The following is a 16,861-nucleotide window of genomic DNA, read 5'->3' on the forward strand; positions in this document are numbered from 1 at the left end:
GAAACCCTGAGAAGCCAGCTCCTGCACCTCCCCAGCGCCTGGCTGCGAGCCGAGTTTTGGGGATGCTATCCCTGTTCCAGCCTCTGGGGTGCGGGCCCAGCTCAGTTGCTGGGATGGCTGTTGGTGGCGGCTGCCCTGACTGTCGCAGGCCCCTGGCCAGTGACTGGCTCTGGCTGGGACTGTCAGGTGAGGGTACTGGGGAGGCCATGGAGCAGGAGCAGGGAGCCTGCTCGTGAGGAGAGCACACAGGGCCCATCCACAGCCCAGGCCCAAGCCTGCCCGCCTGCTCTGCCTTTGTCAGAGCAGCAGGGTCCCACCCAAGGCAGTCAGTCCCTCCTGTGCTGCCCTCCATGCCTGCCCACCAAGGAAGGCAAGGGACCTCTCTCCTTCGGGCTGCCCGCACACTGCATTCCTGGGACCCCGAGGGTTCCAGGGTTTGCTGGCCCGCGTGCCTCTGCTTTGGACACTCATGCCAGCTCCAGGCAGGGCTTTAGTCAGCGCTCTGCTGCTTCCAACAAGACTGCTGGGGCTTCAAGGGCAAAGATGAGGATGCAGGCCCAGAAGTGGGTGTTAAGAGGGGACCCCATATGGCCATCTCTGCTGCGGGCTACTCCCCCACAGGGTCCGAGCTACATTAGGGGAGGCCCCAGGAGGGCTGGAGCCTGGGAATCAGCTTTCCCACTGCACGGAATGCCGAGGGCAAGAGAAAGGAGCCCTGTGCATTCTAGGAACCAGTGGGGAGAGGGAGGAGGACACAGTATGGGGCTGGCAGAAGAAAAGGGGGTGCCAGGGACAAAGGTCTGCAAAGAGGCCCTGACCTTCAGGGTTCTTCCCTGGCTTTCTGGAACCTTTGCCTCCAGCCCTCACAGTGCCAACAGAGCAAGCAAGTTCCAGTGTGACCACCTCGCCCCCCACCTCTGCCTCCTGGGGGCGAGTCTCCCATCAGAGTGCACACCCACCTCCTCAGGGGGCACAGCATCGAGCCCCTCAGGCCCAGTGAGTCTGACGCCTGGCATCTGACCCTGCCAGCACCTGCCTTCCAGGGCGGCTGGACACCGCGGGCACTGCTCTGTGGGGCAGGCACCACAGGGCTGCCTGGGTTCTCGTCCTGGCCCTGACCCCCACCCCCAGTTCACCAGGCACCCTCGTACCTCTGGAGCCGGGTCCCCGACGCTGGCTCTCCCCCCTGAGCTGTGGCTGCCTGGCTGCTGAGACGTTTTGTGCAGGAAGTCAGAGACCCTCTGAACCAAGAAGTCTCGGTCTTTCAGGTTGGCAAACAGGAAGTTCACTTTGCTCTTGGTACTAATGGACAGAGGGCTGGGCAGGACGCTGGAGCTGTCGGCTTTTTCGACAATGGTCACCTGAGAAGGCAAGAACACCAGGTGTCTGTGTCTTGGGACAAAAAGCTGGGAGGCTCTGTGGCAGTGAGCACACAGTGGCCTGTGGTGGCCCTCCAGGGAGGGCGCAGTGAGTGGGCAGGGGCATTGGGCCACCACACTCATGCTGGACCCTGCTGCTTGCTGCTTGGAGGAAGCTCTGTGCATGTCTCAGCCTTGCCTTCCGACCTGTCAGCCCGGCGGGTGCATCACGAGGATGGTGGGCCCAGGGCCTCAGGGGCTTCCCCCAATGGCCAGCTCTTCCTCTGCTTGGGAGCCCAGGGAGCAGCCCTCGCACAGCCGTCCTCAGCACCAATTCCTGGAACTCATGCCAGCAGGTGTGGCTGGGGCCCAGCCCCAACTGCAGAAAATGTGGGTGGAACCCCACAGGCCTGGAGGTGCAGGCCAGGTTTTCAGGGGCACCTCTGCAGAGCCCACCACCCAGGGTGGGGACATACATGGCCATGCAGGCTAAACACGGTCAGCAGGGGTGGTGGGGGTGACAGGCCAACTGGGAGGTCACCAGGCTGCTTTGGGCCGAGGGCTCCTCTGGGGAGGAGTGGCTGAGCTGAGACTGGTACAGCCAAGTGAGGAGGTGGGTAGAGGCCTGGCAACCACCCTGAGGAGGTGCCAAGCTGGCCGGATGGACAAGGACAGGCCAGAGACGCTGGGGTAGGATGATCAGGGGTGTGCCTGCATATGTGTGTCCATATGTGAGTACCATGTGTGCATGTGCACACACGTGGGTGGTGTATGCCATGTACCAGTGCTCTGTGCTTATCAATGCATGTACACACATGTGTGTATGTGGTGCAGATGTGTGCATGCATGTGTGAGCACACACACCTGCATGCATGTGAGCTGAGATCTGGGTAGGTGGGCAGCTCACAGGCCCAGCAGGAGAAGCTGGAGGGTTCCACATGGGTGCCGACATGCTGACTGATGTTTTACTAAAGTGCATGGGCAGCTGTGGGAGGGAGGGTCCCAAAGGGGCGGGGTGTGCACAGGACACTCCTGAGGGGCCCCAGAGAGTGCTGGTGTCCCAGGTGGTGGCTGTAGAGAGGAAGAGACATGCTGTGGTCAGGATGCAGAAAGGAAGCCAGGTCAGCCCTGGCTCATGTGGCTCAGAGGATTGAGCACAAGTTTGCAAACCAAAGGGTCGCTGGTTCGATTCCCAGTCAGGGCACATATAAGAACCAACCAATGGCCCTGGCAGGTGTGGCTCAGTGGATTGAGTGCTGGACCCTGAACTGAAAGGTCGCTGGTTTGATTCCCTGTCAGGGCACATGCCTGGGTTGCCGGCCAGGTCCCCGGTTGGGGGATAGTGAAAAGCAACTGATCCACATACAGCCAATCAATGTTTATCTTGCACATCAATGTTTCTCTCCCTCTCTTTCTCCTTCTCTTCCTCTCTCTCTAAAAATAAATAAATAAAAATCTTACCAAAAAAGGGAACCAACCAATGAATGCATAAGTGGAACTACCAATCGATGTCTCTGCTTCCCTCTCTCTCGCTGTCCAAGTCAATAAGTAAAAATTAAAACAAACAAAAAAACACACACCTCACTGGCAATTCTGCCCCGCTGGGCCAGAGGAAAAGGTGGCCTAGAGACATGCCCTGCCCTCCGGCTGCGCCTGCTGTCCAGTGCCCACGCCCTCACTGGGCCTACTGCTTCTGCAGCAGTGGGGAGAGGGCCTCCGCCCCCCACAAGTAAGAGCCAACTTCCGGGAATACCGCCCGAGGCCGAGCCACCACCAAGGCCGATGTCAGGCAGAAACAGGGAGGTGGCCTCTGAGCATGACATTGTGGGGTTGGTGCAGGGTCAGGGCCCTGCTTTGGCCGGACATGCAGTCCCACTGCAGGCCAGGAAGGCAGGCCTGAGGGGCGTCCCTCATCGGGGAGGCACGGGTCCTTCCTGCAATTCCCCTATGGGCCAACGCCTACAAGCCGAGGTGGCCCCTGGGGATGAGCCCTGGGCACCTACTCCTGAGCGGCCTGGCTGGGACAGGTGCCCACCGGGAAAGGTGAATGCTGAGGGCCCCCGGGTGGGTTGGAGTGGAGCAGGTGCTCACCTCCCGCAGGGGTATGATGAGGTGGCAGGCGTCCTCCTCCTTGCTGGCAAAGCAAATGTAGTTGCTGGAGATGAACATCTGGCCAGGGATGTGCAGCTTGCTGAAGGGTGTCCACAGGGTGCAGCTTGTGTGGCCGTCCAGGCGCTCGTCCCCAGGGAGCCGGAACGTGGCCCGGTAGAACTCGTTCTTGGCCCGTGCGTCCAGGTCTCTGGGGAGCCAGGGCGAGGTGTGAGGGGGGTGGCTACAGCTGGTGTTTGCCTCGGGTCTGGGCTCTTGGGGCTCCTCCCACGAGTATGTCCTGCCCAGGCGTCTTCGAGCTCAACGCGCACACACTTTAAATGTCCAAGTAAAACGACTGGCAGAGGGGTGGTCAGCAAACAAGCCCTTGGGCCCTGTTGGCTGAGGGAGGACCCTGGGGGGCTGACGGTTTGCTTTGCCACTTTCCCAGGGGTCCCTGCACCTGCCCTGCTGCTGCGCACTGGAGGGCCCAGCCCCGAGCAGAAGCCCGGACAAGGGCCTCCTCACAGGGGAGCGGTACTACGGCTTCCCCTGAAATGTACAGCTGACCTGCCCTCGGCAGAGCGGGGAGGGGGGCTTGGCCCTGGGACCCTGGCCCCCGTACTGGCTCTGCCCTGGGGGCTGCCAGCAGCCTGAACAGGGCCTGGCAGGCACACCTTCACAGACAGCACCAGAGACTGTCACGTCCCAGCCTCCCTTGGGTTCTTTCCAGAATGTCACTTGCATCAGAGAGTGACATCTTTTGACAGTGTTCGGGTCCTGAAGGGGCACCCCAGATCCTGGGCCCAGGCTGTGGGACCCAAGGGCTCCTGACCAGCCTTGTGGGGTTCCCCAGGAAGCTACAGCTGAGGAGTACAGCAGAGATGCTCTGGGCAGGCTGGTCTCCGGTGTGGGTCCCTTTGTCCACCAGTTCCCAGACAAGGTAGCGGAGACTGCAGACCTCCTCGGCTACACTCAGCCCCAGGCCAGGGCTGCACAACCACAGGGTGTGGGGGGCCTGTGGGGCAGCTGGCCAGCGAGTGGGAGAAGAGCTGTCAGCCATGGAGGGAGGCAGTGTGCCCTGGGCGTGGTCACTGAAGCAGCCCAGAGCACCCTCTGGGCACCCTGCCGGAGGTGAAGGGAGCGCAGGCTGGCAGCAGCAGCAGGCTCCCACCCTGGCTGCACTGCACCCTGGCTGCGGGCCTCAGGCCAGTGCCTCCGCCTCCCTGCGCCATTTCCTGTCCATGACTGAGGAGTGAGAGCCCTCCCCACCACTGAGCTGTGAGATGGTGCCTCTCTGGACACACCCCTCCAAGAACCTCTCGACACCTGAACCCCTGCCCCCCACCTTGTCAGGCAACGCACCGCTTCAGAGCTGAAATGTTCCGGTGGGGCTGGGAGGGCCTGGGCAGCACCCTGTCCTCCAGGAAGCCCTCACTGTCCAGCAGCTGCCGCATGGCCAGGTTGGCCAGCTGCTCCATGAGCTTGAAGGTTTCGCCGATGTTGAGGAACATGGAGAAGAAGAGCTCCTGGGCCCGAGTGTCCACGCGGATGCTCTCGGGGAAGAGCAGGGTGGCGCTCTTCTCCAGCCGGGTGACGTCCACCCACTGCACCACCAGGCTCACTGGACGCCAGTGGGGACAGACACACCAGCCCTGGGTCAAATGGGCTGGAGGGTGGGCAGGGCGGGCTCCTGCCTCCCGCTTATGCCCGGAACCCACTGGGCAGCACTGCGCCCGTGTCTAGGCCTGGCTGTGTGGGGACACGAGGTCCACAAGGGAAGGCGGGGCCCCTGGGGTCTCCGTCCCAGGACTGGCCCCAAGGAGAGACTGGGTGAGTGTCTACCCCATGAATGACTGGGGTGACACAGACGAGTGTGCACAGGGGGGAAGATGGGGTTGTGGCCCCGAGAAGCCCATCCAGTGGGAGTGCACTGATGTGGGAACCAAGGTCACTACACCATGTGACTGGCAGAGGGCACCAACCCCTGAGTGACCACAAGGTGCACAGCCAGGAGAGGGGCTGGGAGGATGCAGGGGGGTGTGCACGGTGGGAGGGGGCCCTGCTTCGCTTGGGAAGGGCAGTACTGGGACAGCTGGGCCTGGGAGGCCCTGGCTGCCCCTGGGCAGTCTGCCCGACGTCCTGAGGCCAGGGCTGCCCTGAGGCCAGGATCTGCAGCCCTGGAGCTGCTCGTGGCCGTGTATGCTCTGAATACTTGACTTGGAAGAAAGAGGCCCACACGGAAAGTCACCATGTGAAAACCGCACCAGTGGACATGGACGTGGCAGGAGTCCCTGAGAGCCAGGTGTGTGCCTGGCTCGGGTTTGGACGTTCCTGTCACAGGCTGGTGAGGTGACACCTGGTTTGGGGGAGACCCTTTGTTGGGTGTGTAGAAACAGAATATCTGGGGGCCAAGAGAAAGGAGCCCCTCAGGGACTCTAGCATTCCAGAAAGGGGGTGGACTTTCTGGAGGTGAGGTCAGAGCGTGGGGGCTGAGGAACCAAGGAAGGCAGGAGCAGCTGGCAGCTGGGGGGCACGAGCCCGGGCTCACCTTCCTTGCCCAGCAGGAAGGAGTAGAAGCACAGGTGATTGACGGTCAGGTAGAGCCAGCCCTGCCTGGGCACGCGCCCCTTCCAGTAGCTGCAGGAGTAGTAGTTGACCAGCTTCTCCCCCTCAGGCATCCCGAACTGCTTCCGCATCTTCAGCTCAGCCTCCTTGAACTTCCCGGGGTCCTCGTCTCCCTGGGGCTGCAGGTTCTTGTTCTCTTCAGCAATGATGCCCTGGAGAAGGACAAGGGGAGGGTTCCTGGAAGGCCTAGGGGTCCCATGGCTGAGACAAGCAAAGGCTGGAGCAGGGACTCAGGTGGCGGCACCCAGGATGCTGGCCTACAGGCAGAGGCCACAGGCAGGGCCAGGCCGGGGGCTGTTTCAGCCGTGAGGGGTCGGACGGATGCTGCCCATGGGACAGACAGCTTCCCTTGACCCCATGAACCATTACAGCACGGAGCAGTAGCAGTGACTTTCTACATGAACGTTTATTTTTATGCAGAATCCCTAAAACATGTAGAAGTAAGAAGCGCACACAGCAGAAGGGCGTGTGTAGCAGGGAGACCCCGTCTCTCACCCCTACAGCCCTTCCCACTTCCTCCCTCGCGTGCAGGTGCCGAGGGTCCGCCTGCAAGCAAACAGGTGCCATCTCCTCTGTCTCGCCTTCTTTACCCAGAAGGCACTGTGCTGTGGCGCTGCTCCCTCACATGCTTTTCTTGTGAAGACGCCTTGGACACGTCCTGTATTTGACCCCCCCCATGGGTTCCTGTGTCTCGCCCACACCCACAGACCAGCCGCAGGGCTCACCCAGCTTGGCGCATCTGTGTGGACAGCGTCCTACCTGCATCTTTCCAGGGCTCGGAGCCCGGGACCTCTCGGGTGGAAGAGGTTCTTAGGATACTCAGCTCGAAAGGTGTGCACAGGTTCTCCAGGAGGCTTACTCACTGCACTAAGGCAAGTCAAGGCCAGGCTTCCAAGCCCCGAGGAGCTGGGCAGGCCCCACGGGGAGGTGTGCTCTGCTGCCCACAGCCTTGGGGCTGCCAGCACCAAGGTCAGCACACGGCCCCCTCTCCTCTCCCCCAGCTGCCTCTGGCGTCCCCCAGAACCACTCCTGCGGGAACTGGTCCTCCATGGGAAAAGGGTCTGACAACGCTCTCCCCTCCTCATTGAGGCTCTGCCTCTGTCTCTGCTGCCCACTGGACAGCAAGGCCTATGGACCACCATGGGCCATGCTGCCCCTGGGCCGCTGTCCTGGGCCGCAGCCAGCAGCTGTTCCCCACTCCAGCTGCACCTGGTGGACCCCGGGGCAGGGAGCCGAGGGGCTGAGCCAGCTTGCTCTGCACCTCCACCAGCCACTCCCAGGTGGCCCTCTGCTGGGAACCGGCAGCCTGGCTCTCAGGGTGGTGGTTCCTGCTCTTCAGGTGACATAGCTGGGTTGTGAAAACCACAGGGTAAACTTTCTTGATTCCATGTCTTTCACAGTTTTAGGCATATTCAGGTTTCCTGTCTCCTCCCCAGTCTAAGTGTCAGTTTATGGTAGGCCAAAGAATGGCCTCCAAAGACGTCCACATGTCGACCCACAGCGCCTGGGAAAATGGACCTTCCAGAGCAAAGAGGACTCTGCGGCTGTGACTGAGTAAGGGTTCTAAGACGGGGAGGTTGTTCTGGATTAATAATCCTGGGTGGGTCCTTTAAGGAGGCGAGAGGGTCAGGGTCACAGAGGGCAAGAGACGGGGGACTGAGTGACGGTTTGAAGATGCGCCCTGCTGGCACTCAGGATGAAGGAAGAGGGTCAAGTACCAAGGCACACGAATGGGCCGTAAACGCTGGAAAAGGGAAGGAAATGGACCCTCGGCTCAGAGCCTGCTGGGGGAAGGGAGCCTCGGCGCTGGCCCATGGGCTGTCTCTGAGCTCGGCCCCTGAACGGAGAGGTAGTGAAGTCCAGGTAGTGAAGTCCTTAGTGCTTTGTGCCACTAAGCTTGTGGTGGCTTGTTCAGGGAGCGCTTGGAAATGGGCACAGGTTGTTCTGATAAAGCTGCCATCCTGTCTACATTCTTTTTTTTTTTTTTTTACATGTAGGCAGCCAAAGGAAGGCAGAGGAAATTGCACATGACCTTCTGCCCTGAAGAGCTGAGGCATGCCAAATTTTATTCCAAGTTGCTACTTTCCTGAAGAGGGGCAACTATTAGGCCCCCCGGAGAGGGAATCACCTTGGTTTACATTCTTAAATTAATTGGCTTAAAGCTATTTATAGCATTACCTCTTTTTCTTTAAACTCGGCTTCTCCAAGTCCTTCCCCAAGGCCGCCTGCAGGAGGCCCTGCCACCCTGGGCCCTTCTCCCCTCTCCCACAGGCCTGTGGGCGCTCTGGGGTCAGCTGCTCCTCTCTGGCATTCCCAGGTTCTCTACGGACTAACCTCTGCCCTCTGCCATTTCCTTCTTCCTCACCTCCCGGTTACAACAGAGTTCTCAGGCCCTGAAGCGGACCCCTGGGTCACTCCCTTCTGCCCTCTCTTGCAGTGAGAGATCTAGGCCTCCCACCCCCTTCTCCACACTGCTCCGCTGCACCCCACCAGCTCTACGGGGCGGCAGTATCTCAGTTATCACTCAGTTCTCAACGTCTTCTAGTTTCCAGCTCTTCTCTGACCCAGGAGGCACTTCGGACCCCCGCCTCCGCCCGTCCTGCAGGTCGGTCCGTGGGAGCCCGCCCCGTGGCCAGCCTGTGATCGTGTTGTGGTCGGCGCCATTACTGTCAGAGCTCAGCCTGCTCGGCAGGACAGTGCAGGCTTGTCTTGCTCTCCGCCTGCTCCCCATGGCAAGGAGGCGACACAGGCGCTGCCTCGAGTTCCAAGGTGATTGGAGAAGAGCGGAGGGACTCTGTGCCCTCGGCCAGGGCTAGGAAGTTGTGCCCACAGCAGCTCGGCCCCTGAAACTCCCCCCCAGTAGGAGGCCTCCTAGGGGTCTACCCCGAGGCTACAGAAAGGAGAACACCCACACAGTCACAAGATGCTCGCTCATTATCACGTTCATTACCCCTCGAGAGGAAACAACCTAAATACCACCATGACCTCGTTTTTACAGGCAGCTACAATTCTCACAATCCTTGTTTGACTGTGAAATACCGCACTAGCCGCCCACCTGCGACCCACCCAGTGCCCTGAACACAAGTGCTTGGCACAGGACTCAGGTGGACAGCACCCAGAAAATGCCCTGCTCTCAAATCCTGTCGCTCTCGTTCTGCCAAGGAGACAGGGGAGCGTGACGGCTCACCTGGCTGCGGCCCGGGGGGCACCGCTCTAGACTTTCTGCTGACAGGGTTTCGGGGACATCGACCCACACACCGATCCGCATGAGTACCCTGCAGGGTCGGCTCCAAGGAATGGAGCTGCTGGGTCAAGGGTACTTTTATAATAGAAACATGTCTCCAGCTAATCCTCTCACTTCCAGCTTCATCCTCCGCCTGGCAAGCTGCTGGCGGCAGCTGTGGGGCCGCATGCTTGCGCTGGGCCCTTGGCGGGGAGTGGAGACTCGCGACCTGGTCAGGTCCCAGGGGCTGGGCCTGCGAGGGCAGGAAGCTGTGAAGAGGGCAGGAGGCCTGCCCAGTGGCATCTGGGGGGAAGGGGAGGGGAGCCTTACATGTATCTTGCCCTTGACGAAGGTGGTGATGTCTTCCTCGTTGTCGAAGATGGACAGCGTCTGGAGCAGGTTATTCTCCAGCCACTCCCAGTGCGCTGTTATCTCTTTGTGGTCAGAGCCTGGGAGATGCGGGGGCAAAGAAGAGGTAGATCGCACTGTTCCCAGGCCTCAGATGGGAACTCGGGGAAGAGACGGCCTGGCATGCAGCACCCCAGTGACTGCAGTCTCAGGCTGTTCGCTCTCTTCCTCCCGACGCTTCACATACACGTGTGTAACAAAAGCCACAAGGAGTCCCGGTAAAAATGAAAACTAGGAGAACTCGGGCAGAGTTGCAGAGTCTCATGGAAAGTAGAGGCTCTGTTCCCCCTTAGTCCCCGGGAAGAATGCCTCCTGTGTCCTCCCAGAGACGGCCTCTGCGTCCACGCGTCTGCTTATTTGTGAACACTCTCCTTCAACACAAAAGGGCTTCAGGGGCCTTTGAGACTAGTCGGTCTGGGTCTAAGTGATGAGCTCTCCTGAGACTTCAGAGGCCTCCTGCAGGCTCTGAGCCCTGAGGCCATCTCCCGTTGGGCAGAGCAGGCCAGGCACACCCAGCCTCCTCCAGAACCTCTAACTGAGACCTTCGGCTTCTGACTGGCAGAGTGTCTGCCCTGCCTAGGAGGTGGTCCCTGTCCTCCTGGGCAGGGGCCCTGGAGGGCCTGCAGGCCCAGTGCCAATGGAAGCCCTGAGAGAAGTCACCCAGTGCCGTTCCCAAAGGGTGGGCGGCTGCCCGCTCTGCTCCCATCAGGCAGCTGGACAAAGGATGAGGGCACTGACCGCCTGGCCCGGCTGCCCCTGCTCCCGGAATATGCCAGGCGGGGGGCACACACTCGAGAGCTGTTTTCTGAGCAAAGGAGCCCAGGAGTGAAGGCCCTGCTGCCTCTAGGCTCTTGTGGTAGGGGCAGCCCGTTGGCCACAGGTGCTGGACAGCCCAGTCAATCTCCTGACCCCAGGGAAGCCCACACGCATGGCATGGAGGAGCCTCAGCAAAGCCAGGAGCCCAGCAAGGCTGTGGACCAGACACGTTGTCAGGCACCTGAGCCCAGTCACCCCATCCTTCCCTAGTGGTGGGCGGGGGTGGGGGGAACACTCTTCCCAGATGAAAACTCAGCTTTGATTCCACCCTGCCCTGGCCAATTGGTCCCCACCATCTCCCCACCCTTGCACCACCTCACAAGTCACAGCCCAGCTCTCCTGGTCCTGGTGGGTCTGTTGGTTTCTTTACATTTCCCCCAGCAACTCAGCTCCTAATGAGCCATTCCAAGGAAGGACCCTCCCCGTGGGCAGGTATGAGGACGACACCCCCCCCCAAGTGCAAAATTTTTCCATTTTCATTTGCATTTCTACTATGGCTGCCTTTCTCTGGTGCATGAAGCCCAAGGGGAGGGCATTTCTCCTTCTGTCTTTTTGCCAAGACCTACACTGGAGTTTGGAAGTTAAATCTGCACAGGATGCAACTCTACTGCGTCACGCCCTTTTACACATGCCCCCAGCAGCCCAAAGCCGAGGCCGCCTTGTCTACACTGTGTGTGTGGATCTGCCTAGACTTTAAATACCCACAGATGTACACTTAAAAGAATTATTAGTTAGAAGTAACTCAATGTTCACTGGGTAAAAGTAAACACAAACAATGCCAGCCTTATGCTTGGCACTAGGAGTAAAAGGAACATAAAAGCTAATTAGTGCTATTTATGTTTTCAGAACTTTTTTGTGGATTATCTTATTGAAATCTTAGAGCATCTTGGAGGCAGGTACTGTTAGTTTTATGTTATAATACAAAGCTGAAGCACAGAGAGGTTAAGTAAGCTGTCCAAGGTCACACAGCTGGGTGACTAGAGCTGGGTGACTAGACCGTGGTCCTGACCCAGCTGCCCGGCAGCAGAGCCTCCCTCACCCTTGGGAAGCTGCAGGTCCAGCAGGAGAGCCGGCCAGTGTGCGGTGGGGAAGTGCAGGCAGGGATACGGCAAGTCCCAAGGAACAATAAGGCAGGCTGGGCACACGGGCCTAGGGGTTCTGGGAAGGCTTTCTGCTGGGGCTGGCATAGGAATGGGAGGAGGCTAGGTGGACATGGGGCATGCTGTCCCCACACTGTCCAGGACAGGCGGGGCTGGGAGCTCCGGGCCCGACGATCTGGGCCTCACGGTCTGGCTGACAGCCAGGCGTGAGCTGCAGGGAGGAGGCAGAAATGGAGGCAGACGACCCGGAAGTCCTTCAGTGGCAGGCTGAGCAGCTGGGATTCACTGCAGGTGCCAGCAAGACCAGGGCTAGTCTGGGAGAGATCAAGGGCGTGGGGGGGGGGGCAAGGGGCATGGGGGAAGAGGCTCAGATAGAGGCCCGCTGGCCTGAAGAATGGGAGCAGTTTAGTGTGTGTGGCCTGAGTTCCCCAGCAGCAGGCCCCACTGCCCGAAAAGGGGCAACAGGCAGCATGGCCATGCCCTCCTCTCCCCACAGGGAGGCGCTGTCACTGCCACTGCCCCTCCCCTCCGACTCCCCAAGCAAGCACTCACTGGAGACAGGTCTCAGCCCCCCAAATCTCGAGGGTCCACTGAGAGTGCAGTGTCTCCTCCTCACCCAGGCATACGCCAATGCCCCTGACCTGGCTTGGGGTCAGTCCCCACCCCATCGGAGGCCCTCTTTCCTGTGGGCAAACCAGTCCCTGAGCTCTGGAACCTGGAGAGCAGGGCTTCAACCGGCCACCCAGTCTGGCCGTGGGCCAGCTCAGCTTTTTAAGCCTCCCCCTGTTCCTCTGCACAGAGGTGAAGAACAGCTCTGCACAGGCACCTGGGAGGAGGAAGACCCCGTCTAGCCTGGTGCCCGGGACAGGGCCCACCTGGTGAGGAGGACTGTGCTCCTCCTGCCCACCCTCGTCTTCCCGCCTGACCCCTCCTCTCCTGCAGCTGGGGTCCAGCTGTGAGCACTCTTGTTATCTTCTCTCTGGCCTCCAAGGAAAACCATTATCCTGGGAGACAGGGACACTGTGGCTTCTAGCACACGGAGGTGTGTTTTCAGCACAGGAACACGAGCAGGTGGTCTCCAACACCTTAGGCAGGTTATCCAACCCTCCAGGCCAGTTTCCCACGTTCTAAATAGGGAAAGCCAAAGTCCCGCCTTCTGGAGCTGGCGGGAGGTTCACCTAAGTGCCTGGCCGGTGGGCAGCCCCGAGGGAGGGCCAGCCTCGGCTGGTGCCCACCAGAAGGGGACTTTCTCCCAGACTCTCAGGAAGGTGGCTGTGTGTCCTTCTAGGGTTAGCGACCTTCAACCTTTCTCATCTCACGCCACACATGAACTAATCACAAAGACACCGCGGCACACCAAAAACATATTTTTTGCTGATCTGATGAAAAAACACGTATAAGTTTGACTCACTCACACCAGTTGGCTACTGTTGTGTTGGCTGTTGTCATTTTCCTATTTGACGTCTAAGGGAAAGGAGGTCAGTGCCCCTGACTCAACAGGCAGGGGCTGCAGGTGTTTCACATTCACGGGGCACACGGGCTGGAAATCGCTGCTCCCCGGGGAGCGCTCAGCCGGTCCCTGTGATTTACTGTGGCTGTGTCCCCTAGTCCCCGGGATGCCAGATTCGCCAAAACTGCGCCCAGCTGTCACACTCTCATCAACTGATCAACACATAACTTGGTTTTGTGCGTCTTTCTGTTCAAAGGCACCTTATTTAATACACGTGGTCGATTCGGTGGCATCAGTCTCCTGGCAAGCACATGGCCACGCAGGTCTGAGGGTGCTCCCCTCATGGGTGTTCCAGAACTTCTCCCCTTGGGGACAGTGCTCAGCACTTCAGCACTCCCCATGGGGCCATTTTAAACAGCAAATGACCCAGAAATACTGTGACAACAGGGCACTTGGACCATGGAAAGGACACTTGTTCATCGTGTCCAGGAGCTGACACCAGAAGACAGGACTCCTCGTCCCACCCCAGCTGGGGACCTGTGTCAGGTGACTCAAATTTTTCACTGTTCTGCACGTGCGCATTCCTGCAAATGCCACAAATGACTCAGGGCACTGCAGGGCCCCTCACCAGCAGGGCAGCCTCACCACGCAGGACACCCACCTGGGCTGTGCTGGTGAGTGAGGGGCAACGCTGGGTCCCAGGGGGTGCCCCTCCCTTCCCCTCTCAGGGCAGGCCCTGCCCAGCACACCTGGGATCCAGGTCACTTACCACATGCCACGGTCCAGTAGACCTGTGAGTCCTGGGTCTGGTGCAGGATTCGGTAAGGGGCCACGCGGGCGCTGGAGTCCAAGACCACATCCAGGGTGCCCACAAGGAGACCTGGGAGCGGGCAGAGAGGTTCCCAGTGAGGGAGGGTGGCGCTGACAGCGGAGCCTGACAGCCAGGGTGGGGCCCTGACAGGGAGACACCCTGTGGCCCATTGCTCCCTCCACCAAGTGACTTCCTCCTTCTCCTGTCTGGTCCCTGCCAGAGACCCTGTCCTACTTCCTCCTGGAAGCTGCTGCTCGCTCGGACGCAGACACATGTGCAGGCAGGGGTGCAACCAGCTCCCCACACACAGATTGTTTACTCTGCTCCCTGTCCAGCGAAACCACACGGCTCCCGGCTCCGAGCCGCAGGGCCAAGGAGCCCAACGTTTAGACAACCTGGGAGGCCCTCTTGAAGAAAACAACAAAATCAGGTTTGAAACAAACACGTCTTTAGAGTAAAAACATACAAAAGCTACAACAAAAATAGCCAGAAACAATACCAGAAACATCACAAAACCCAGCAAACGTGCACAGTGTGTTTCAGTAACTGCCAGATGTCTCTGCAGATCCGTTCCCAGCCACCCCAGCCCCCCAGGCCCCCCGCAGTTATCGTTCCCCACTCACAGCTGGTGGCTGTTTCCCCCAACTACGTTTGCTGCCGCAACAGCCTGTCTTCACTTTGCCCTGGGACTGTTTTCATTGTGGAAGTTCAAGGAAGTTCTTTGCAGCCTCAAAGGTCACGCATGAAAAGGACGTGCCCATTTTTAAAAGTATCCAATTTGGGAAAACTTGATCCAGTTTTTTTGGCCCCTGAACCGAAGCATTTTAGGGCGTTCCCAGTCTTCCTTCTCCTCACGCACACCCTTGATCGAGGCACCATTTCCCCAGCAGATCCCAGGAAAGGTCCACCTGGATCCACTCACTCTTCTTCGTCAACTGGACTAGCGAGCTATCGAAAAACCTGTTAACGGTTCCTATTTAAAATTTACTTTTTCTGTTCAATGAAGTGCTGCTTTCCGTATGATCTCCAAGTACTTGGTTACCATTTTCCCATTGATGTCAGAATCATTCCTATGAATTTCATTACTCAACTTTAATACTTTTGTTCATATTATCCATACATTTTAACCACTTTCTCTTCCAGTTTTTAATAAAATTACCATTATGAAAGAAGGTACTCTTAACACATACCTAAATTAAGAGTCTGTAATTTCTTACTTGTTTTATTGAAATGTTCCAGCCCTGGCTGGTGTAGCTCAGTGGACTGAGCGTGGGCCTGCGAACCACACGATCGGGGTTTGATTCCCAGTCAGGGCACATGCCTGGGTTGCAGGCCAGTTCCCAGCAGGGAACTCACGAGAGGCAACCACACATTGATGTTTCTCTCCTTCTCTCCTTCCCTTCCTCTCTAAATATAAATAAATAAAAATCTTTTAAAAAAAAGAAATGTTCTGAAATGCCTTGCATCATATTCAAGCTTTATCAGTTTTTAAAATAAACTTTTTTTCATGATTTTTGCTGGGATTTCTCTTCTGGTCTTGGAAATTTTATTTTCATCTTTATACTGTTAGCAAGACCTGGAAATTTCATAATGGGTGGACCAGCTCACACTCACTCTCTTAAAAAAAAAGGTTATATTTATTTTTTAAAGAGAGGAGAAGGGAGGGAGAAAGAGAAGGAGAGAAACATCAATGTGTGAGAAATAAACTAACCAGCTGCCTCTCCTACACCCCGACCAGGGACCAGGCCCATAAGCCCAGCATGTGCCCTGACCAGGAATCAAACCCGTGGCCTCCTGCTCTGTGGGACGCTGCCCAGCTGATCGAGCCACACTTGGTCAGGGCTCCCACGCAGACTCTTCAATGGGGATACAGTTCAGCAGCTGTTTATAAACGCTGGCTGGACTACAACCGCGTCCCTGACTGCTCCTTTCCTGGGGAGACCCAAGCAGGAGGCTGTGACCTCTGATGGCATGGGGAAGGCCATGGCAGGACTCACAGAACCCAGCTGGAGTGGGAGTTCAAGCGGTTTCCTGGCGTGGGGTGGGGCAGAGAGATGAACGAGGCAGAAAGAGCCTCCTCTGGGCAAGAAGGAGGGGCTACCCACTGAGATGATCCACAGAAGCAGAGCACACGGCAGGCCCGCGAAGCACTTTGCTGACACACTGGTGCGATGGAGGCACCTCAATTTCCGACACAGGCCTGCAGTAGATTCCAAGGGTGCCGCCCCATCAGCCTCTCCACTGCTGTTCCACCTCCACTGAGCAGTCCTGTGGTCAGGAGACAGGTCCAGCACTGGCTTCCGCAATTCTCCACGCTGCTGGGAAAGAGTCCCAGGCACTAAAGGGAACGTAGTTTTCTTGGGAATGGCAGAGTCTCTTTCACATTAGGAGGTGTGGCCCAGGCGAGGCTGGCAGCAGACGTCTCCCATGGGAAGCCTCTGCATCTGGCAGGACTGTATTAGCTGCTAATGCTTAAAATCAGGACATTTCACAAAAAGTTCTCTTGGTAAATGAGAAGATCTGGCAGCACTGAGCCCGCAGTCCTATATGGCAACATCAGGTCACCAGAGGAGCACAGGAAGGTCTGGCCCTGGCCTTGACCCAGCTCTGCTCTGGCAGTTTCTGCACAGGCCCTGGAGTATGAGGGGTCTCCGACAACTGCCTAGGTGAGGCCCAATGGATAGGCCATGGATCTTACAGGCTATACAGCTCCAGCAGGTGCCTGTCCAGCCTTGTTCTGGATGAGCAGTGACGCCCACATGGGCACAGAGGCACCCTAGCTAGCTCACTAGGACACCACATACTGGTCATTTGGTAAAGGCTTGGTCTGAGGGCGCCAGGAATCCGTAAGGGTGGGCAGGAGAAGCTGAAGGGATGAGGGCGGAGGCCAGCCCGCAGCTCGGGGGACCTTTAATTTTGCTAAAAGGGCAATTCTTTGGTGAGCTGGGAACGAAGGAGGCAAAAGGAAAGGTGCACTGT

The 16,861-nt window shown here is 58.2% G+C and overlaps 1 protein-coding gene and 1 non-coding gene across 3 annotated transcripts in view; both read right to left on the minus strand.

Annotated features, from left to right (window-relative positions):
* The window catches only part of TBC1D9B (TBC1 domain family member 9B), a 32,401-nt gene that overhangs the window by 14,831 nt on the left and 709 nt on the right, over positions 1 to 16,861 (minus strand). For both annotated transcript variants that reach the window (XM_037058018.1, XM_037058019.1), the window contains exons 2-7: positions 13,841 to 13,951; positions 9,628 to 9,746; positions 5,998 to 6,226; positions 4,812 to 5,070; positions 3,450 to 3,657; positions 1,152 to 1,361 (exon numbers count right to left, since the gene is read on the minus strand). In XM_037058018.1, the coding sequence (XP_036913913.1) occupies positions 1,152 to 1,361; positions 3,450 to 3,657; positions 4,812 to 5,070; positions 5,998 to 6,226; positions 9,628 to 9,746; positions 13,841 to 13,951 (1,136 nt within the window). The remainder of the gene's footprint in view (positions 1 to 1,151; positions 1,362 to 3,449; positions 3,658 to 4,811; positions 5,071 to 5,997; positions 6,227 to 9,627; positions 9,747 to 13,840; positions 13,952 to 16,861) is intronic.
* Positions 8,064 to 8,209, minus strand: LOC118995116 (small nucleolar RNA SNORA67). Its single transcript, XR_005068205.1, has one exon. It is a non-coding gene; the product is annotated as a small nucleolar RNA SNORA67 (small nucleolar RNA).

The sequence above is a fragment of the Sturnira hondurensis genome, unplaced genomic scaffold, assembly GCF_014824575.4.
Source record: "Sturnira hondurensis isolate 20B ecotype Veracruz unplaced genomic scaffold, ASM1482457v3 Scaffold0009776, whole genome shotgun sequence".
NCBI lineage: Eukaryota > Metazoa > Chordata > Mammalia > Chiroptera > Phyllostomidae > Sturnira > Sturnira hondurensis.